The 23,949-nt window shown below is 39.1% G+C and overlaps 1 protein-coding gene across 1 annotated transcript in view; it reads right to left on the bottom strand.

Annotated features, from left to right (window-relative positions):
* Window positions 1-2,294: 2,294 nt before the first annotated feature.
* LOC126456642 (protein artichoke) overlaps window positions 2,295-23,949 on the bottom strand; it is a 368,100-nt gene continuing 346,445 nt past the window's right edge. Inside the window, exons 13-16 of the mRNA XM_050092386.1 lie at window positions 16,862-17,046; window positions 4,826-5,174; window positions 3,489-4,742; window positions 2,295-3,399 (exon numbers count right to left, since the gene is read on the bottom strand). Coding sequence (XP_049948343.1) covers window positions 2,942-3,399; window positions 3,489-4,742; window positions 4,826-5,174; window positions 16,862-17,046 — 2,246 coding nt within the window. The 3' untranslated portion in view covers window positions 2,295-2,941. The remainder of the gene's footprint in view (window positions 3,400-3,488; window positions 4,743-4,825; window positions 5,175-16,861; window positions 17,047-23,949) is intronic.

Below are 23,949 nucleotides of genomic sequence, written 5' to 3'. Positions count from 1 at the left end.
TGTCACTGCAGATATGCCATCCCTGGGTGGCCAAACTTATGGGAGGGATTTTTTGGTGTGAAAGGAACGACAGCTGTCAAAATGCAGTTACTGATGGTGCATTTAATGTGGACAGAGGTGTGAATGGAGCCATCAGAGAGGAGGAGGTCAACATTTAGGGAGGTGGTATGCTGGGTTGAGGAGTACCATGTGAAGTGGATGAGTGAGAAGGTATTGAGGTTGTGAAGCAACGAAGATAGGATGTCTTGGCCTTGAGTCAAGACCATGAAGATATCACCAATGAACCTGAAACAGGTTAGGGGTTTGGTGTTTTGGGAGACTAGGAAGGTCTCCCCTGGATGCCCCATGAAGATGTTGGCATAATAGGGTGCCATGCTGGTGCCCATGGCTGTGCCATGGATTTGTTTATATGCCTTCCCTTCAAATGAGAAGTAGTTGTGAGTTAGGATAAAGTTCGCAAGGTGTATGAGGAATGAGGTAGTGGGTTAGGAGTCTGAAGGATGTTGGGAAAGGTAGTGTTCAATAGCAGTAAGACCATGGCCATGGGGGATGTTGGTGTATGGGGAGGTGATGTCAACAGTGATCGTCAGTGAAGGAAGTGGTTGGTATCTTTGATATGGAAGGCTATTTTACGGGCAGTTGGTTGGAGGAGTTGGTCAATGAAGGCTGAAATTCTTTCAGTGGGGGCTCAATAACCAGCCACAATGGTTTGTCCAGGGTTGTTGGGTTTGTGGATTTTGGAGAGTATGTAGAAGGTGGGTGGGCAGGGTGACATAGGGGTGATGAGGGAATTGGATTCAGGGGAATGTTCTGAGGACAAGTGACAAGACTGGAAAATAATGTGTTAGGATGATGCACACGTACTTAACCGTACTCTTCTTCCTCTGTCCCTGCCTTAATCCCATTTTTACCCTAACAGTTATACAGTGTGTGTGTGTGTGTGTGTGTGTGTGTGTGTGTGTGTGAGAGAGAGAGAGAGAGAGAGAGAGAGAGAGAGAGAGAGAGAGAGAATAAGTAAGTAGAGCAGTCATTCTACCAGTATAATGGATCAGGATATTTTGTTTGTAATATTGACTTCACTAAAGACAATTGGATTTAAGAAGAAATTGTCAGTGGATGTTGCACAGCATCCATCTATTTTTGTTGTAGATTTTTGCTGTGAGGAATAGTATGCCACTAACGTTAGATATTGTGGGCCAAAAATCAGTTTCAAGCTATGTCTATGAAATTTATTAAAAGCTTCTACCCTAGTTGCTCAATAGATATCTGAAAGATTAAAACCAAATGTTTTGATTTGAACTCTGATCTTGTTCTCAGTGCCTTACTTTTGTTTATGAATTGAGTGGAAAGTTGAAATGAATTGAACAGGATGTGAAACAAACCGTCAAAAGTAGCTAAATGTTTTATGTTACTGAATGTTTTATGAATATAATATTTCCTTTTTTGGTAATTTGCATTGTACTTTGCATTATTTGGTAGATGGTAGCACATGCCAAAGTACAGGTACACACAAAAGTTAGTGAAGGATAAGTATGACTGTCATTTTCGCAGATTACGGAAGCAACATTATTCTTGTGGAAAAAGAAAATTCAGCTAGGAAAGAGATATATTGGTTTCTTGTTTAAGATGCAGTGGGCTCCATTTTCCACAATTATTAGCACAGTTACTTTGCACCACAATTTAAAAGCAATAATAATGCCCATGAGAGAAAATGAGCTTATTAACTCAGTTTATCTCTCATGGAATTTGACAGATGATGGCTCTATTCTTATTTGAAAAAGTCCACATTAAGCACCTAACCTGCTGTTTTCTTGTCACTTAAGAGAATGTAGCATTTCAATTTGGATATAGAATAACATTTCAATTTGGATTTAGATAACCAAGCGTAGGACAAACAATAGAACATGCATTTTAATTGCTGAATTATTGAACAATGATGTTTTGTTAAGAACCTAGAGAACTGTATGTTTTCATTAATGTAGCCATCAAAACCCACACTTTTTTTTAAGACAAGGATAATATGCATGTTGCAAACACAGTTTTCAGTTTTGTATTTACACACCAGTTTGATTGTGCTTCAAGTCACATTGATATTCATAATGTTTTCTGGTTAAAGTAGCCACTCACAACCTGATGTGACTTTTTGTTGGATTATCTAAAGTTCAATACAAACCAGCAATATAATGTGTATACAGAGGTTGTAATAGGATTCGTATCATAGAAATATCAATAACTCCAGAGTATTTATGGAAAAAGGTATATGCCAACAACACTGTCATACTAAGCATGTTCTATTGTACGACATTAAGTTTAATGTCATTATAATAATTTTTTTTATATAAACAATGTACACTGCCTTCTCGGTAGGAGATATTTCATGCTCCAACCTGTTGTATAAACTCATAGGAACTAAACCAGAGAATGAACTCTTCAGTTTTAATGGACAATTATGTTAAGACTGCAGTTACAATTTATATTAAATTATTAAGCAAAATGTCTGGCCTTTTAGGTTGTTCTTTCACTTCCAGCTCTGTTCTCTGACTCTGATTCTTGGCAGATGTTGTTCCCAAACTAATGTTGCTACTGTATGAAGAAAAGCTCATTGGTATCACCTTTTATACAAATTACTGTCCATAGACTAGATTACAGTTGTGAAAGTGCCTCTTTGCACTTTTGAAATATTAAATTAATGCTAAACATGATATAAAACACCATAAAAATATCATCATAAAGTAAAGATATAAAGCTATACTAGCACACAAGCAAGTAGTGGAGTTCCTTATATATTCATATATTCACATTCCTTTTGTTATTCATCTGCCATAGCTTTGTTTTGCAATGGCTTAAATTTTATTTTGTACATAGCTTCTTTTTTACTTAGAAATAATTTTTTTCTATTGGAAATTTGTCTCTGTAGAATGTCTGAGATCACACACTCTCTTCACATAATATGCACTGTCATTAGAATCAGAACAAGGATAGAGGTTTTAACCCGTGGTTGTTGGTTAGTCATGCGTCTTCTTCCATGACCGACATAGGGTTCCAGCTCAGTATTATTGTAGTTTCTGAAGTACCAGTCTATGGAACTATTGTGTCTCCACACAGTCTCTGCTGGTGGTCTGACTGCAGGAGGATCTTCTGCAGATCTGGGATTTGTGTTTGGTTCAGGTCCTCGAAGGTAATCTTCTACTGGCTCAGGACCTGGAGATAACTGGGGTGGTGTTAAGACTTTTGTGATAGTGGATTTCCCTGTAGGTGGCCTTGATGGCTCTTGTGGAATCAGTAGACTTGACAATGATGATGGCGCTTGCAAAATTTTCACTGAATCTTCCGAAGTATCAGCTGCAATTGAGAGGCCACCTTGCAATGGCTGCAGTGTATTCCTTGTAGTTGTTGAACCTGTGCAGCACAACAAAACAAAGATGTAATACATAAAGAGGTTTAGACTATTTGAAAATTTGAACAATCTGTAATTATTTTCAGTTTACCTGGTGTTGAGGTTGTAGTTTGAGAAGTATTATTATAGTGCCCTGTTGCAAATGTCTCAGTCAAAAATTTTGCCATATTTAAAACCGCTGCTGTTTGGTTATTGTCAGCCATTAGGTCATGCTGTTTTATTGATGAATGTTGAGAGTTCTTATGAATATTACTTGGGGTTCCAAAATGTGATGGTACAGAAGTCTGTTGTAATACTTGCTGGCTGTAATTCACTTCCTTCGATAAAAGAGCATGATTGTCAGAGGTATTTGAACTTAGCGTAATATGTCTTTGGTTTGGCAATGAAGTATTAACGTGAGTGTAAGTCACTAACTGGCTGTCTTTTTCACTAAACTCAGACTTGCTTGATAAAAGTCCTTTTGTTAGAGGAAAGTTGCTGATAATTGTGAGTGGATCCATAAAATCTGGTTTAAGTGGAAGTTCAGGGTTGATATTTTCTCCTGATTTAAACTCTGTTACCTTCTTCATTTCATTATCATCAGTTGGGAGCATCTGTTTTTGACTAATGAATTTCTTATCTTCTTGTGTCTGTGGTAATGTTATTTTCTTTTCCATGTGACTTGTAACTGATATGTTTCGTTGTGAGATCAAAGTATTATTAGGCATTTGCTGAGAAGTGAGATTAATTGTTTTATTATTTGTTTTTAAATGAATACTAGGTAACATTTCTCTCATTTCTTGTTTGAGTTGTGGGTTAGCAATTGGTGTGAAGCCACCAGATTCTGGCAACATTGGTATGAAGCCACCGTTTTGTATTTGTGGTGCTGTTGGTGGTGGTATGTGCACTTTCCCTCTTGCCCCAACAAATCTCACCTCCGCAGGACCTGAGTCTGCTTTCCTTGATGAACCCCACAGTCCTCCAAGGCTAAGGCTTGGTAGAGGAATCCCAAAAAATGTTATACCACTAGTACTTGGGGGCACATGCTGTGGTATTTTTATTGGAACAATATCATCAGTACTTGTCTTGTTTCTCTTATTTTGTGTACCCGCATAAAATGTTGGTGTGTCACCAGATATATAGTGTGAAGACAGACTATCATCTTGATTGGTAAAGCCAGGAGTTAAGGTGTTTATATTTGTAGAGGTAGCTGAGAGGCTTGCATTATTTTCTGTATTATTCATATCTTCATACTGGTATTCTACAAAATCATCATAAAAGTATCCAGAATCTTGAGGCAAAGGATGCGGCTCTTGTGTAGGAGAGTTTTCAACCCAAGTAGACAATACTTGAGATGTTCCTTGCACTGAAATATAAAAATACTCATAAGAATAACAGAAAAAACATCAGTAATACATTTTAAATATTAATGAGGATGATAATGTTTACCAGAATTCCCAGCTGTCAGTTCACTGTCACATCCTGGTGCAAATTTTTCAGTTATTTGTTCACCCTTACATTCTTGGCGTGACAGCCTTGCATCCTTTAGCAATGAACCATCAGAACAATACAAATCACTTCCAGGTGCTTCTCTCATCCAATTCTGAAGCCAAAGTGAGTTGCAGGTACACGAGATGGGATTACCAGCTATATCGAGCACAGCAAAATTGCTCCTTAGCTTTTTAAAAGTTGGTTCTGGAAATGATGTCATTTTATTGTTTCTGAGGCTGAGGAAGCGAAGCCTTGGCATTTCATTGAAGGGCGATCCTTGTATTGCACATATTCTGTTGTTGTCCATCTGAAACAAGTGTATTTGTTAATATGTATACCGCTTACTAGTAGCATCTGTTTTATAGCTATATGAAATAGCATAAAGAAAAACATTCTTTTTTCCTTTTTTACAAATTTATTTTTTTCTGAAGTTTACACTCAAGGAGCTTTGTGGCATAAGCTCTATTATTTATTACCTGTGTTGTACCTCAGCCATATCCTATACACAGATGACTGAAAGACAGTTTACATGTGTAGAGGAAGCATAGGTGGCAATTTAAAACAATGACGGATTGAAGCCCCAGTTACTCTGAATAGGGGCTTAGAGATAAGGAGTAGAGAAGGAATGTGATAGAAGTTGTTGAGAGGAAACCACCAGTGACCATATAATATGATATGAACACAAAATCTGTGAGAAATAAAAATTGAAGTAATGGAATCCTGGCTGAAGAAAACTCAGTTGTCCAATGCATTCAGTTTCTTCTCTAGTTAGTGCCTTTCCCTTGTTTGATGTTTTTGTAATTTTTCTTTTTTTTATGATCTGTATGTACTTCACCTAAATTCTGATTTCTTTCATCTGCTTCTTTTCTTCCCTATAACATTCAAAAGAGAAACTCTGAGTCTGAAGGCTGGGGATTTGTTGTTTTATATTGTTTGTAGTTTTTTTTACCATTTTTGCTGTTTTTTAGAACCATTTTTCTAAGTATTTACATCACAGTTTAATTTGCTGCATGGCATCACCTCTGATTGTTGAAGAATAAAATATGGCAATACTATTTGGAAAAGGCTGGAACCTAAGTACTGTAAAAAGAAGGCTAATAGGAGGCTTTGCATTGCATTTTGAGTGTTTATAAAACACAACTGAAAAACTCTCAGTAAATTTAAATACTGATTATTGAGATGAGATGCACTGCACATAAATTATATCGGGACATAGTGCCACCACATTGCATAATCTTACTTGTGAGTATTGAAATGTGTCTGGGAGTTATACTTCATGACATGGACATGAGTCAAGTATACTTACTGTACTATAGTCTGTCAGAATGAAGCACTGGTATCAAGAAAAGACTTTTAGCTGGAGTGTGTGTAAGTGAGTGAGTGAACAACATAAAATATGAAACAATCTATTGTGCTAAAGTATTGCAATGTTAAAAATCTTGACTTATTCGACTAATGTCTGCACGCTGTGTTACTGTCTTGCATTTATTGTCTACAGCTCATTTGTTGTGCATTTCTTCTTTTTTACATTTCTTGCTTCTCCTCTACAGTGCAGACTTCCCCTATGCATATTGGTCAATGAGTGTTACATAATTTGAAGACTTGGTGTTCTCACAGCCAAACATGAAAATGACTGCTGTGCAGAAACCTGCCACTATCTTGGATCTGGCACTTATTTTTACCCTGGGTTCTGTTTCTCTTGTACATTATCCTTATTTTCAAATACAGTATTTTACTTTCCCTGACTAGTCCTATCATGAATCCTTGCTCATTTTACTTCTGCCATATCAGATAATTCAAAATTGTCCTAATCCAGTCCCGCTATATCTTCTGAAATTCTACCTAATTCTTGGTATTCCTCCCGCTAGACACACCATAAAAATTGTTAACTTTGACTACCAACCACCATTTCAGAAACATCTTCCTCTTCTGGTTCCACCAGTCACTGACCCTCACCAGCTTTGTCCTACACAGTTACATCATCCACCACAGGCATTGCTTAACTGCCTCTGCCCCTTTTGAAAAATCATGTTGCTTTGTCATGGCTGTTTCCTCCATTTCCTCTCATAGATAAAGTCCTTTCTCCTCCAACAGCCAGAACAGCAGTACCAACACCATCTAAGAAAGCAATCTTATTTACATATGTCCTACACACACATCCCCCTTCATTCTTATCCAGTTCCCTTGCCCTTCCCGTACCCACAATTAAACATTCATAATTCTGAGTGGCTTGCTAATCCTACCTAGTCTTCCAAGTTGCCAGAAACGTCCTTCACATACCATAAAATATGAAACACACTACTACCAAATAGCCTCCCTAGTCTCTTTATGGTGGTTTCAACCTATGTTCTGAGTATGATTCCTGTATCTCTATACCCAAATCCTGATAATGTTACCATGGCCTTTATAAGCAGGCAATGTCATGTCTAACCAATGCAAAAACTCCAATGAGTTGAATAAATTTGTTTCTACCACCAACCAGCTGCTCTCCTTAACACACAATTATCACTTATGCTGTAAAAAATTCAACCACAACATTTGCCTTAACTTTCAGTATCTCTTGTCATGCTTTATGATTAGGGATTGTTCCAAAGGCAGTTTTTTCATCCTGAAGAGTATATCCATCAGTCATCAGCTTCACTGAAGTACACAGTCCAGTGCTCCCGCCATTTGGGGTTGCCCAATTATTTACCAGAGCAAACTTTTAAAGGGCCTTGGAAACTCTCCGGATGGTACTGTTTGTGTCAGAGGTGTGTGGTACAACATCTCTTTCTTGTTGTGACTGTCATGCAGTCAAGTAACTGTGCAATGATTTTGGTAAATGTCTTAGGTCAATCCTGCAAACTTCACTTGCCACTATATTTACACTTCTCTCAGATGAACTCGTGGCCTATTTCAATTTCTGGAATGCTGGGCTAGTGTATGTGAAATTATCCAGATCTATTTGTTTGCACCAAAAGCATCAAACTTCAGCAGGCGAAATGCATATGTAATAGCACTTATAAACTAATTACTAATTTAAAAAGTCAAGATAATAGTACATTTTCACAATATAGTATACAATGGTATTAAGTTTTTCATACTTTGTTGAACTCCACATGACTGACGATGTGGAATAAGACCTTTTCTTCATACTGTCTTTTGACCTTGCTCTGAGCCTGTTCAGAGTTTTCAAAACAGGCCATTCTTCAGTGAAACCAGCAGCTAGATTTTCTGATGGTGTCATCCAGTTGTGTTCAGACATCATCTTCCACGTAGATAATCAAAAACCTGTATACTGGCCAAAGTTATGTGTTGCCCTCATGAAACTTTTCCTGGATGCCAGTCTTTAAGGAGGAGGATGGTGACCATATAATCTCCGGATTTCAGACATCCACTAATGAGTGTACACAACTCATGAAGAGCGATATCCACTTGCTTAGCATGGGCAGAATTCTAACAAGCAGGGCTAACATAATCACCTGTTGCATAACAACAAAAAAGGTAAAGCTGTAGTTTTAACTGTCACACCTCAGGATTTTTCTGTAATTTTGCACAAGATGTTGTTTTTGGCACATACTTTTTCTTTTACACTAATCCAGTGCTGCTTGAAAGTTGATGCACAGTCAAGAGTGACCTCGAGATATTTGGCCTGGAAACTGCATTCCAGCTGTGCTCCTCTCCAAGTAACTCAAAGTTTCTTGACAACTTGCCTGTTCCTCTGATCGTATCCCCACACTTGTGCTTTGATGGGATTTGCTTTTAACTGGTTCTTACAGCAGCACACACAGTTTTATCTATGATGATGATATCACCCTCTCCTCCCAAAGTGAGACCTTTGAACAAGTGTAACTGAATCTTAATGCTGCCTTGGAGGAGTTAGATAAATACTAACTCCTCCAAAGCAGCACTAAGATTTAGTTCCAACTGTTCAAAGATGTCACTTTGGGAGGAGAGGGTGAGATCATCAGCATAACTGAAACTTTGTGTGTTATTAGGCAGGGGTTGATCATTGGTATAGATATTAAATAATAGAGGCACCAAAACACTGCCCTGTGGTAACTCATTCTTTTGAACTCTCTGTTGACCTAAAAATTCTACGGCAAACCTATTTTGAAGGATATCTTGAATCATTTGTGTAAGATGGTAATCATTATCTCATACATTTTGTGCAGAAGCATTTGATGGTTGATTGTGTTGTAAGTTGCTGTTAGATCAATAAATGCTTTCCTGGTGACCTTTCTTGTCTCTAAACTGTCTTCAGTATGCTGGGTTAGATTTAATCTATATCTACATTTATACTCCGCAAGCCACCCAACAGTGTGTGGCGGAGGGCACTTTACATGCCACTGTCATGACCTCACATTCCTGTTCCAGTCGCGTATGGTTTGCGGGAAGAACGACTGCTGGAAAGCCTCTGTGCGCACTCGAATGTCTCTAATTTTATATTCGTGATCTCCTCGGGAGGTATAAGTAGGGGGAAGCAATATATTCGATACCTCATCCAGAAACGCACCCTCTCGAAACCTGGACAGCAAGCTACACCGCGATACAGAGCGCCTTTCTTGCAGAGTCTGCCACTTGAGTTTGCTAAACATCTCCGTAATGTTATCACGCTTACCAAATAACCCTGTGACGAAACACACCACTCTTCTTTGGATCTTCTCTATCTCCTCTGTCAACCAGATCTGGTATGGATCCCACACTGATGAGCAATACTCAAGTATAGGTCGAACGAGTGTTTTGTAAGCCACCTTATTTGTAGATGGACTACATTTTCTAAGGACTCTCCCAATGAATCTCAACCTGGTAGCCACCTTACCAACAATTAATTTTATATGATCATTCCACTTAAAATCGTTCCGCATGCATACTCCCAGATGTTTTACAGAAGTAACTGCTACCAGTGTTTGTTCTGCTATCATATAATCATACAATAAAGGATCCTTCTTTCTACGTATTCGCAGTACATTACATTTGTCTATATTAAGGGTCAGTTGCCACTTCCTGCACCATGTGCCTATCCGCTGCAGATCTTCCTGCATTTTGCTACAATTTTCTAATGCTGCAACTTCTCTGTATACTACAGCATCATCCGCGAAAAGCCGCATGGAACTTCTGACACTATCTATGCAGTGCAGTCCTTTCTGAATCTAAATCCAGTTTGTTGTGGGATTAAGTGGTATTCAGCTGCTTCTGAGAGTCTATTATGGGTCATTTGTTCAAAGATCGGTGACCTCTTAGGTCATCAGCCTGCTTGCATTGTTTCAGATTTGCAACTACTTAAGATTCCCTACATAACTTTGTGCATGTACTGAGACAATTATTGAAGAAACATAGGGAAGCCAATTGTATGTTTTTGCACCAAAATGTTTTATTTCTTCAACTCTGATATCATTTGGGCCAGCAGGTTTATGAAATTTATCATGGGATATTGCCCACTCCAAATCTTCTTGAGTGAACTCTGAGGAAGATCACAGATTTCCTCTTCCAGTGTTGTGCATGTAACCATTTGACCAGCAGAAATATTGGCATGTACAGATTTCTTGGTTGAATCATTATTTAATCTCCTCAGCAGTCTCCATGCTTTTAGACTACATCTGGACATATCTAATTCTTCCATGAGATATACCAATTCCCTCTTTTGATTTCGGTGCTTAAATTGTTAAGTGTTGGGCCAGCTAAAGTTGTTTCCTGGCTTCATGATCTTCTAAAAAAAGTTGTTGTTGTTTTGTGCTTGGAGTAAGCCTCTGTATGCGATTTATTCTGAAAGGTCAAAGACTAGCCATCCATGAGCATTTCTGTACTATTTCAACAAAGTGATCATATGATTCTGGTGAGGGGGACTACTTCAGATTCTGGTGTAGGGGCTACTTCAGTTATCTCCTGATCCAGATGCAGATGTAGATCTAATGATGAACTCACAGCCTATTTCTATTTTTTTCTGATAACTGCAAAACAGCTGGGCCTAGCTATTACACTTTGTGCCCTTATTTCCATACAGGCATTCCCTATTTCTGTATAGGTATTTCTTTTTTTAAAAATAAACTCTATTCCTACAACAAAACAGCAGGAGCAAAGATTTTTGTACCCTTGATGCAGGTTGTAGTTTGATTTGTAGTCTCAATTATTGGAACACTCCTAGTAGCAGCAATAACTGAAAATACTGCAGGAAGTTCAGCTACAACAAACATGTTCTAAATAAGATCGAAATGCTGTTACTGATTTTTTTTCTTTGTTTGTTTGTGTGTGTGTGTGTGTGTGTGTGTGTGTGTGTGTGTGTGTGTGTGTGTGTGTGATGACAATGGTCTGTCTTCTCCATTATATTCCTTTCTTTCCAAGATATGTGTGAAGACTGAGACATATATGCGCAGTGGATTATGTTCCACTTCAAAGCTTAACAGGTACAAGGGGATTTCAAAAAGTAAGTTGCACATTGTTATGGCAGACCAAGTAACATTTTTTGAATGCTGCACTACTCTTTAAAGTGACACAGATACATTACACAATTTTCCAACATAATTACCAAGTCTCTGTAAACCCCATTCAAAAAATTGTACCAATTCTTCAATTCCCTGACAATAGAAATCTGCTCTTTGGCCACAGAGCCATTTGAGAACCATTGTGTGAAGATTCTCATCATTGGAAAATCCCTTTCTCCCAGATATTCTGTCCATTTGCTGAAAAGATGGTAATCACATGATGCATGATCTGATCTTCCTGATCACCACACTCCCATATATGCAGCCTTGGACAAATTGTTGGCACGATTTCATTACTGCTGCATGCAACATTGTGTAGTGTTGGCAGAAGAGCCAACACCATGTTGCTAGAGGAGGCCGAAATGCACGTGTTCAAAGCTCACGCAGACTGGCGTGAGGTCTGGAACAATTAAAGGAGTTGAGTCTAATAAGAAAAGAACGTAGTTCTTGGAATACTTAACTTTAATCCATAATTGGTGTACATCGCTCTTGACGGTACATTAATAACAATCGCAATATAAACTGGTAATGGCGCCTTGCTAGGTCGTAGCAAATGACATAGCTGAAGGCTATGCTAACTATCGTCTCGGCAAATGAGAGCGTATTTGTCAGTGTAGCATCGCTAGCAAAGTTGGCTGTACAACTGGGGCGAGTGCTAGGAAGTATCTCTAGACCTGCCGTGTGGCGGCGCTTGGTCTGCAATGACTGACAGTGGTGACACGCGGGTCCGACATATACTAATGGACCGCGGCCGATTTAAAGGCTACCACCTAGCAAGCGTGGTGTCTGGCGGTGACACCACACATTGCATTTGGTCCATAAAATACCAGTATTTTGTGGTGAATCAGTGTGCAATTTAGACCTTTTGCAGCAAGAATCATACTGTCCTGTGTACTTCAATTTTGGAATATGTTTCCAGTTGTTGTGCCATTTCAGTTGCACACTGTTATGTGCATCTTATCCAGACGACAGATGAACTGCATCTGCAGGAAACCTGGAACATATACTCTCTTCTGACAATGCACCACTCTTGTGCAAAGGACTTAGCATGGGATGCCATGTGTAATGTACTTTCTGAAGTCCCTACTTGCTTAAGCTGAATGCAAAACAAATAATTTTTCCTGTCTTGAGCGTATCAGAAACTTCTGAATTGTCGAAGAAGGTAGCTCCACAGTTGAACCACGAGTGTTATCTTTCAATTACATTTTTGCAATGCTTAGTTCATATTAAAGCAAGAGGTGCCACATTATTGCAACCAAGCTAGAATTTTACTATCTACACCAAGAGGCCAGAACAACCGTATTGAGCTGGGGTTGTCAATCTATGTGGGTTACGAATTCCATTTGCAACCCAACAGGTATTCTAGTCCTGAGTGTTAAGAGGAGACACCTACTCTCTTATAAACAATTTTGATGTCTGTTCCAGTCCTGATGGAGAAATAGATCAGGAAGCCTTACATTTAGAGGACCCTGCAGTTAAAAAGGCAAAGGCTACAGCCCAAACATTCGGAGTGTCTCAAATGCAGACCAACAATTTGAATATTTACTTGAGATGGCAGAAGTACATTTTATAACAGAACAGTGTACACAGTCCAATAATCCTAAACTTTGATGTTGCCAGTACTTCCAACAGTGCCATGTTGACAAACAGCTGCTTCCAAAACCGCCTGCATTCTTTCTCAGAAAGTTTTAGACAACGTAAGTGAACATCCTGTCCACACACATTCACTATAAGCATTCTGTACATCAAGCAAGACCACATAGCCATTGTTTGCCTCGCTCAGGCTGAGCACTTAATTGCAGAAACAGAAAAAATGTGGATACAAGTAAACAGTGTAAAGGCTTTTGCTGAGTTGGTCATCTCATATAAGTTTCACTTTATGCTGGATATATAAGAAATACAGGTACAATTTAGTCTGCGTGAGGGCAACGGTATACCTCACAAACCTAGAAATGCATCATCATTTGAGATCTCCACCACTATCAAGTGTTTGCCATTTAGTCACACACAAAAACCAACCAATCCCAAGCTAAGGATAATTTTCTGCTTATAGGCAAGTCACACTTGCTATTTAACAGCCATATCTGCAAACAGTTCCGTACCCAAGAAACCTTTGAACTACATGCTTTAAATCTGTTTGGACTTGTAATTAAGGATTCAGTCTTTTCATTTCTGATTTTTTTTTTAAGTCCATAATCAACACATAATCTGTGCTCAGTTACACCACCATTCCAAGACTCAGGGAACTACTAGCAAATTTAGCAAGGGGTTAATATTTCTCCAAAGCAGATTTGGCCTACACCTGTCTAGAGCTTTTGCTTGATGAATATTCGCGAAACACAATGGTGATAAATAAACCGTTTGGCTTTTCATATTGCTGTAGTACCTATCTTTCGACAAAGCCTGACCACTGCCTATTTTCCAAAGTTATTTGTAATAATATTAATTGAATTTTACATAACAATGAAAACAATCAATTACTGATAAAATTATTTAATTGGATAGATGAAAAATCTACTCACTAAGTGGCAGCAGAACACGCATATAAAAGACTGTTGTGATTGGCAAGCTTTTTTCAGGCAGAAGGATTGAAGGGGAAGGAAGAAGAGTGAAGGAAAAGGACTGGAGAGGTCTAGAAAAAGGGGTAGATTTTGGGAAAGTCACCCAGAACCATGGGTTAGCGGAGACCGTACTTACCCGTATAGTGAGTCTCCTCTGACCCGCGGTTCTGGGTGACTTTCCCAAAATCTACCCCTTTTCCTAGACTTCTCCAGTCCTTTTCCTTCACCCTTCTTCCTTCCCCTTCAACCCTTTTGCCTGAAGAAGGAGCCACTGGCTCCAAAAGCTTGCCAATCATAATAGTATTTTCTTGTGTATTCTGACGCCACTTAGTAACTGAATTTTCTGTTGTTGCTTGATAGTGTGTATGTCCTATCAAACAGGAAACACGCCTAATGTTCTACAAATTATATTTATTTGGTCATTAACCTGCCTTTGGCTTCTTAGACCATTGTCAGATGACAACTTAATTTTGCAAACATGGATAAAATCATGTGTGACTTACATAGGCATTATTTATACAGAACACACAAAAATGATGACATATAGAATGCTTACATAGGAAAGTATCACATTCATATGGCACAAAGAAACAGTTACATTTCACTAAAAAATAAAAAAATAAAAAAAAATAAATAAAAACAAAAAAAGTTCTTTTATGTGGAGATACAGTCAACAAAAAATTTTAAAAAATTGAATTTACAATTTTAATGCAATATTTGTACAACTAAAACTTAATTTAACTGAACAGAAAAAAGGAAAGTGAATTTCACCATTTACTGCTAAGCTGGGATTCTACATATATAGATTTCGAGTATTTCCAGTAGGATCATCTTTCTGCCTTTTTTAACAGAGTTTAAAACATCACAATCTATATCATATGGTTGGTTTTCTGTTAAGATGATTGGCCAAGGTTCAATCTTTTTAATCTTCAGCTTCTCTTGTGTTCAGATAACCCAACTGCCACCACACTACTTGAACAACCCACATATACTTTTCCAGTGTGCTTGTGTATGCTTTAGTACACACTACTTTGCATGAAGGTTTGTAATTTGTCTTTACTGTTGAATAAAAATGTTGATATGCTGTCTGTATTATAAAATTCAGGTCTGCAGTTGCGAGATTAACTTTTTTGTGAGATTAACTGAAATTTGGCCAACATATGGGATGATGCATCAGTTTTTGTAACTGCTGTCGCTGTTGATCAGCATACATAAGTGGTGTAATTTTATGCATTTCTTTTTTCACGGTATATTATCAATCAGGGCAGAGCTGTAGGTATATTATCAATTAGGGCAGAGCTGTAGCCATAACTGAATAGTTTGATGGTCTGTAGATATGTTTAAAATGCAGATTCATGTAATTTAACAGATATGAGGCAGTGCACTGTCAAATAGAAATCTACATGTTTGTGATGGTGTGGATGCTCGAAGCTTCCATGGGTTACTGTATCTGTAGCTATTGTTTTTCCGTAATTTTAAAATGACTCATGTAAGTAATTCTGTCCTGCACTAATTATTTAGATGAAGTTACTGAAAGCAATGCTGAAGGAAATCACAAATCTAAGGGCACTGTTCACTGAGCTCAAATCAGTTGGCCCGAAATAAAACTTTTTGTTTCCAGACTAGCTTTGAATACTTAGGCCACATCCAGGGTCAGCTTGGGACCACAAAAGCAACTTATTATTTGCCCCTGCCCATTTTCCCCTCATAAATTTTCACCTGTATCAGTTTTTGCTATGAATTGTGATACACATTGTATGCAAATGGTGCCTCTAGCACCTGTCCCAGCTTGGTGCCCCAAGCAGTGATTCGTGTCACTTGGGCCTTAAAGTAGCCCTGGCCACACCCATCTATCACACTAGAGCACTTGGCTGCAAATGACAATCTATGAAACATAAAAGAAGGGTAGTCGTTTTTGGGGAAATCAATTATTACTAGCAATTCATTCCCAAAGCAGCAGAAATTGCACACTCATTAAATACACTGCAAAAGAAAGGTGTATCTTTCTTAGCATCACTTACACATGAAAAACAACTTGTGCTCACAATTGATGATGCATCACAATATGGTATCAGAGCCATATTAGCATAAAAAATTGCAGTGATGCAGAATAACTGATCAAGTGTGTCTCCAAAATTTTAACTTCTGTACAGCTAAACTATTCACAAAATAGAAAGGAAGCCCTAACCATATTTTGTGCCCCTAAGAAATTCCAAGTTTTCTTATACAAAAATAAATTTCACTTGGTCACCAAACATAAGCTGCTATTGGCACTTTTTGGCTGTCACCTGTGGCTTCCAGCAAAATTAGCCCAAAGAATAAAGAGTTTTTACACTCGCAGTATAGTTTTATAAAGTGAAATATCACCAAACATAAACCATTCTTGTGATAATCAGTGAGCAATACAGCAATACTGTTCATTGTTGTTAAAGGTACATTTGAGATTCATTGCTCTCTAGCAAAAGAAGCACTCAGCTTCCTGGCCTAGGAAGTTTCAGTGACAAGATATGTTGATAAAGTCTATAAACTTTTTTTTCAAAATTTATGTATCTTGTATGAAGTTAAGAATAAATTAGCTGGCATAATTTGAGGGAAAATATACCAATACAGAAAACTTCACTATTCACACCCCACATATGACAATCAATTTATTTTTGAATTTTTATGAATCCTGGATGCAAGAAGAAATGCTGTGTATCTCTCCATTTTTAAAAGCCTACAGATTTAATGGCTGTTACATTAAATTAAGAATCCTAGTCACACTCTAATATTGGTGAGCTTAAGCAACTACCTGTAATGCTACTTGCGACAGAGTCCTAAGCTATATCTAAGTGCATCGCAATATCACTCTAATGAAAAACCAACTGCTTCAACAATAAATATTGCACTACTAATGCAGCTAGTTATTTCTGATTGCAGTTTTTGCAGCACATTGAAAACTATTAAATTCTTATTTTATTGCTCTTTTATACCTTGAGTTCAACTAGCCAATCCATTCCAGTTAATGAACTTCCAGGAATATGTGACAATTGATTGTTACTGAGGTCAAGGACTTCAAGAGACTTCAGTCCCTTAATACCAGCTCTCTCTAGACCAGTCAGAGCATTGTGGCTCAGGTTCAACAGCAACAGGTGAGGTGCTCCGTATATGGCTTCGTCTGGAATGTACAACATAAAAAAATAGGTTTACTCATCACATATTGAAAATTATAAGCCTTTGTAAGATTTCAAAATGCTGGAGTCTCAAGTTCTCACTGAAGCCATGATGAAGGGTGTCACACAATACTTCAACAATAACATCTATACTTTGCTTTCTGAGATCAGCATTGATGATTTAATGGAGTCGTCATTATTATTATGAGGTAAGGCTTAAAAAGAAAAGGGCGATAGAAATTGTTCACAAAGTAAGTAAAAAAGTCACCCAGGATTTTAGTTAATTGAGGACACAACACCACATAATGAGGGGGAAATAATTTCATTTTCTTGCTTAGCTTGACCTTATGTCTACCTAGCCTATGAATGATGGTCAACAGTCGCTACCATTTTTTAAATAGTTTAGCATAGGGAACTGGAAGTTTTTATAATTTGTTTTTGAATGAGATATGATACGGATGGATACTGCATGGCTTCAAGGTGGTATGGTGTTTGGGCATTTGCATTATTATTACGAGTTGCGATGCTTATGGGGTTTTGTTTTTGTTCTGTGATTCAGTGTCCTGGGTTGGAGCAGCGAGGTCCACCATTGAGGAAGAAGCATGCCCTGACAAGTTGACAGAACTGTCAATTAAATCATTCTTCCATGGACTGTCAAAGACTGCTGTCTGATGTCAAACTGAATGAACAAGCAATATTACCTGTTACTAATGGTTGTAATATTGAAAGCTGGAATACAATATAACCATTTGTTAAAAGGAGTGTGGTGTATTCCTTTGTAATAAAACTGAAATTACTTGAAGACTCTGTTTCCAGTAGAAGTACAACTCCAACGGAAATGAAATCTATATGATTGGCACCTGCTACAAAGATTTATTTATAGATGCAGCAGTTCAGAATTTCAAGATAGCAGTAAATCTGAAACCAAATGCACAGTTATATAAAAAACAAATATTGCAGTAGGCTAATCTGGGACCACACTATTAAATGGGCATGTAAAATTCTGCTTTAAAAATAATTTTGTTCATAATGGTAAACAAACTGTCACTTTCTATCAGCGCTAGGCATCACCTGAAAGATGTTGTCAGCAGTGTCTGTTTCGACTGGCTCCAGCTACATATAAAGGGGAACAGTGCATTACCTGGGAACAGTGCATTACCTTAATCTATGTATCTTAGGAGAAAATGAGTCACGAGAATGAACTTTCACTATGCTGTGGAGTGTGTGCTGATTTGAAACGTCTTGGCAGATTAAAACTGTGTGCTGGACCAGGACTGAAACCTATTAGTTTTTGTGTGGTCAGCATTGCAGAATATGTGCTGGATGACTGGGTGAAGAGCACCTAATTCAGGGATGTCTTTATGTTTGAAATCAGGATATTTTCTAGAATTCTGCTACAGAGAGATATAAGTGATTAATTCTGTTGATCAATTGAGTTGCCCTCCCTGTAACTGGGAGTGGGTACCTATGCTATCAATTTTTTCTTAAGAAATACACTGTAAACTGTATTTATTTAGGGATTAACTAACCTGAAAATTTTAATAGAATTTGATGAGTAACCTATTAGAGCACTGTTGAGTTTCTCAACCATTTATTGACAGTGTGATTCATAAAGAGAGGAGGGCTGAGTGTTGGCATCATTCCACTTACTATGGACATATCTACCCTTTTGCTAAGTCTTGAGTAGCTTGTAGTATAGCATCTAATCACATTTAAATGATTATAAATTATGTTTAGATTTTAATTTTTATTTTAGTGGTACACAAATCGAAATACAAAATAAACACTGTGAAGGACAGAAAGGTAGGGCAAAATTCGTATGAAAATGCAATTAATATAGAGTTGGGTCAAATTTAGCATCCAAAACTGTCTGAATATTCCTTAGGAAAATTAAAATTCTGGATGGTGGTCCACATAGTTTTATACCAATTGCTGCAAAGAAAGTGTTACAACTGCTTGAGAGATTCAGATTAACAATATTCAAAGAAGACATTATTTCATATGTTAGTTCACCAAATCAGTCATAGGCATTTCGGTCATATGAATGGAGTCATTTTCATTTTGAAAGACACAATACCCTATTTGGCACGATGTCTGTGCCACCTAATGAAGCTGGTCACCTAACATGGTTCCACAGACAACTGTTACCTTTCCTTTCAGTATAATCTTAGTACCCACTGCAAATAGTGATGACTGCACAATCAATTTACAGAGCTTCTGCACTGCTACAGAAGTGAAATAAGGCAAACGCAATTGCACACTTTCTCTGACATTCTTTGTCATTTTCTGTTGGTCATTCCTACAAGTATTACTTGTCGGTCTAGGACCTTACCAGGTATGATTAATAGAGAATATAAAGAAGATCCAAAGTTGGGTGTTACATTTCATCTAGTGTTCATTTAGTAAGCACAGTGTCATGGAGACACTCTGTAAACTTCAGTTGCAGACACTGCCACAGAGGCGTCATAGAGAAGTTTACCGTTTAAATTCTGAATGCAGTTATTCTAAGAAGAGTCCTGTGATTCTTTACTTCATTTCACATAAATCTTACAAAACGACCATGATAGGAAAAATCAAAAGAATTACACCACAGATGGAGCCTTACTGACACTTGATCTCCCCAGAATCGTTTTCATTGCACAAGTGGTAGCTGATCCAGTCTTGTGCAACACAGGGAAAAAATATTTTGGTGTTTGTGGGTCTTGGAATGGGACTGTTATGCTGGTTAGGTGTACAGAGGCCAATACAAAGAGAGAACTTAATATGTGCAAGACAGCCAGAACTCAGTTTTTTGGTAAACTTGTCCACTTGCAAGTGGCACACCACTTAGTTATCCATTTGGAAGCCTAGCAACTTCATACGTAAACTAGGTCTGCAGAGTAGATTGCTTGTATAGCATTAAAAGTAGTAATGTTTTGTTGAAATGAATAAATTGGCGTAGCTTGCTCTCATTTAATTCTTTGTTGGAGGGTTCATTTCTAACAAAATATCATAGTTGGTAAACATTTATAAGGAATTTGCTGCTTCATTTTCAACAGTTCGTAAATGGATGATCGAATTTAGATGTAGCTGTATTAATATTGAAGGTGATCCAAGTGAAGGATTTTCCTGAACTACAGCCATGGATGAAACAACTGTGGTAGTGCACAAAATGTTACTGAATTGTCAGAGATTAAAGGTATAAGGAGTAGTTCACACCATAAGCACCTCAGGAAAAAAAAGTATGGTACGTGTTGAATGTAAATTAAATATCAGAAAGCTGTATGGAAGATAAATGCTGCATTTTTTTTTCAATCTTGAAAATCATTTAGTGCAAAAATGCTTTCCTCTGCAAGATCAGGAGTGCTTTAAGAAGAGTTTAACTGATTTCATGCTTCAGTTTGTTACAATGAATGACTTCTGGAACCACCACTTCACACCATCAATGAAACAGCACTCAAAGCAGTAAATGGGAACAGGTAACCTGCAACAAAAAAATGTGAATCCTTTTTAATTTGCCATAAAGTTTGTAGTCAGTGATTTCTGGGATTCTAAAGGTACTTTACTGATCATTTTGCAGAGGGTAAAACAACCACAGGTACACATGCAATTTTTTTGCACCAACCAGATGACAAACATACATTGAGAAGAATTGTAAGAGCAATTGTGGCATTGATAGTTCGTATCAACCACGAGACTTAATACCTGTGAACTCTAGGTGCTCTGTCGAGCCTCCATCTTAACTTTACTTTAGTGAGTTCTTTGTTATATTTTATTATGTATGGACGCAGCATCAAGTTTAAATATATACGAGCTGTTGATATGATTATAATAGAGGGAAACATTCCACGTAGGATAAATATACCTAAAAACAAAGATGATGTGACTTACCAAATGAAAGTGCTGGCAGGTCGTCAGGCATACAAACAAACACAAACATACACACAAAATTCAAGCTTTCGCAACAAACTGTTGCCTCACCAGGAAAAAGGGAAGGAGAGGGAAAGACGAAAGGATGTGGGTTTTAAGGGAGAGTGTAAGGAGTCATTCCAATCCCGGGAGCGGAAAGACTTACCTTAGGGGGAAAAAAGGACAGGTATACACTCGCAAACACACACATATCCATCCACACATATACAGACACAAGAAGACATGATGTCTGCTTGTGTCTGTATATGTGTGGATGGATATATGTGTGTGTGCGAGTGTATACGCGTCCTTTTTTCCCCCCTAAGGTAAGTCTTTCCGCTCCCGGGGTTGGAATGACTCCTTACACTCTCTCTTAAAACCCACATCCTTTCGTCTTTCCCTCTCCTTCCCTCTTTCCTGATGAGGCAACAGTTTGTTGCGAAAGCTTGAATTTTGTGTGTATGTTTGTGTTTGTTTGCGTGCCTGTCGACCTGCCAGCACTTTCATTTGGTAAGTCACACCATCTTTGTTTTGAGATATATATACGAGCTGTGATATATATGGGAATTAAATTTTCTATATCCCGATTACTGATACCGTTCCCACAGTGGTGACCCTGCAGTTCATTTGTGTTGCACCTCTTCTGCACAGATGTTTATGCAACAGGTTATATGCACTACGCAATGACCATGCCAAACAATGCCTTGTTCGAAGATATGGAAGCACAACTTCACTCACTGAGTTTCATTGTTTCTTCACCCCTGGCTACTTACAAAGAGCTATGCCATCAATTACTATCGTCACCATCTGCCTTCCGTCGCCGCTGTTCAGGCACCCCTGACGGACATGCTATCAGGCAAACAAACTTCTGGTATCAAACCCATCCCTTGGACTGCTCCAGTGCTAGAGGCCTTCAAGGCTCTGAAGACTTCTTTAGCTCACACTGTGACACTCACCCACCCCGACCCCTCAGCTGAGTTATTCATCACTATGGACGCCAGCAACATCGCGGTGGGGGCAGTGTTGCAACAATGCAAGGGTGACACAGTATCTCCCCTTCATTTCTTCTCCAAGAAACTATCTACGGCTCAAAGAAAATATTCTGCATTCGATAGAGAGCTCCTTGCTGTTTACGAGGCAATCAAACATTTCCGCCCCGACGTCGAGAGATGTTCGTTTTTCGTCCTCACTGATCACAAACCACTGGCAGAAGCGTTCTGCAACCCACCTGAGGACCCACTCCCTCGACATTACCACCACTTTGATCTGGTTTCAAATGGACGTCTGTTACATCAAGGGTGGGGATAACATCACTGCAGATTTCTTCTCGTGGATCAGTGCTGTTTCCCGCATTGTTGATCTTTCCGATCTGGCCTCCCTCCAAGCTTCTGATGGAGATTCTCAGGCTTTCCTACGAGACCCACAAACATCACTTGTTTTCACAAAGGCTAAATTTCCTGGCGTTTCCGACGAGATGTGGTGTGATTCTTTGACCAGCACCGTACGCCCTTTGCTCCCACCTGGGCTGCGCCGACAGGTTTTCGATGCCCTGCATAACGTAGCCCACCCGGGTGTTCAAGCCACCACACATCTCTTGTCAGAATGTTTTGTTTGGAAGAACATCAAATGGGACTGTCAAACCTGGCCACGCAGCTGCATCACTTGCCAGCACAACAATATCAGCCACCACACCTCCCCGCCTCTGGGCAAGTTCGACATTCCCGCAGGACAATTCTGTCACGTACATATTGATCTGATCGGGCCTCTTCCTCCTTCAGAGGGCAATAGATATATCTTATCAACTATCTCTCGCTGGGTCGATGCTGTTCCTCTCCCTAACATACCTGCCGAAATGGTAGCCAAGGCTTTCATTGGTTCGTTGATCGCTCATTTCGGGTGTCTGACCACTATCACCACTGATCAGCGTTGACAGTTCGTATCCTCCCTTTTCACCATCCTCTGGAATATCTGTGATATTAAAAAAATACACACTACAACCTATCACCCAAAAAGCAATGGGCTGGTGGAGAGATGGCACCGCACCCTCGAGACGGCCCTTCGATACCATGATTGTCTCTGGTTGGAAGCTCTCCCATGGGTGCTACTTGGTCTATGCTTGACCTATAAACCTGACCTACAGGGGACTATATCTAAATTTGTTTTCAGCAAAAATCCGATCCTACCGAGGGAACTTACTCTTCCCCAGGTTAGCGAGGATCTTCCCCCCACGCCAGATTTCATTAGCCGGATGCGCACGCATTTTCAACAAACGCGTTTGCACCCGCCCATCAGTCACTCACCGCCCGAGACTTATGTTCCCACCACACTCTCCTTCTGCTCCCTCATCATGCTGCATGATGATGCAGTTAGGCAGCCTCTTCAACCTCCTTATCTTGGCCCCTACAAGTTCCTGTGGCGCGGGGACATGACTTTTGATATCATGATTAAAGACCACACACAGACAGTTTCTCTGCATCGCCTGGAACTGGCTTTCATTGACTGTAATGGTCTCACAACACCGCAGTTGGACTCTGCAGATGATCCATCCTTGATCAAGAGTGAAGATGTGCTCCCATCAACCTCACCACACACCTCTTCCGCTGAAGACTGTTCGCCAGCATTCACTGGTTTCCCGACCTCGCCCCCTGTTTCACCCTGCGCAGGTTTCACACCCTCACCTCCAACGTTGGAGACACACACACCTATGATCAGTTTTTCCTGCAGCGTGCCACCACACCGATTGAACGACGTTTTTATAGTGACGTTTGACGACCGAATGCTCATTCTTTTGACAGATACCGAGGTCCTGCCATCGGACGGTCCCTTACACATCAACATTGCACACAACCCCACACTCCTGTGTGAGTGTGACTAAGCATCTCTACGTGCTTTCATTTCTACGGATGGCTCAATGTACTTAAGGGCCACACACACCTCCAGCATGCCGTCGACCGCCTGCCCGCTTACTCCCGGGCTGGCCCCCGTCTCATCCGGCCATGGTGGCTGACTGACTATGAAGT

This window comes from Schistocerca serialis, chromosome 2 (genome assembly GCF_023864345.2).
Source record: "Schistocerca serialis cubense isolate TAMUIC-IGC-003099 chromosome 2, iqSchSeri2.2, whole genome shotgun sequence".
In the NCBI taxonomy this organism is placed as follows: Eukaryota; Metazoa; Arthropoda; class Insecta; order Orthoptera; family Acrididae; genus Schistocerca; species Schistocerca serialis.
The sequence above is the reverse complement of the archived record's forward strand: the minus strand, read 5'-3'. Positions and strand labels throughout refer to the sequence as shown.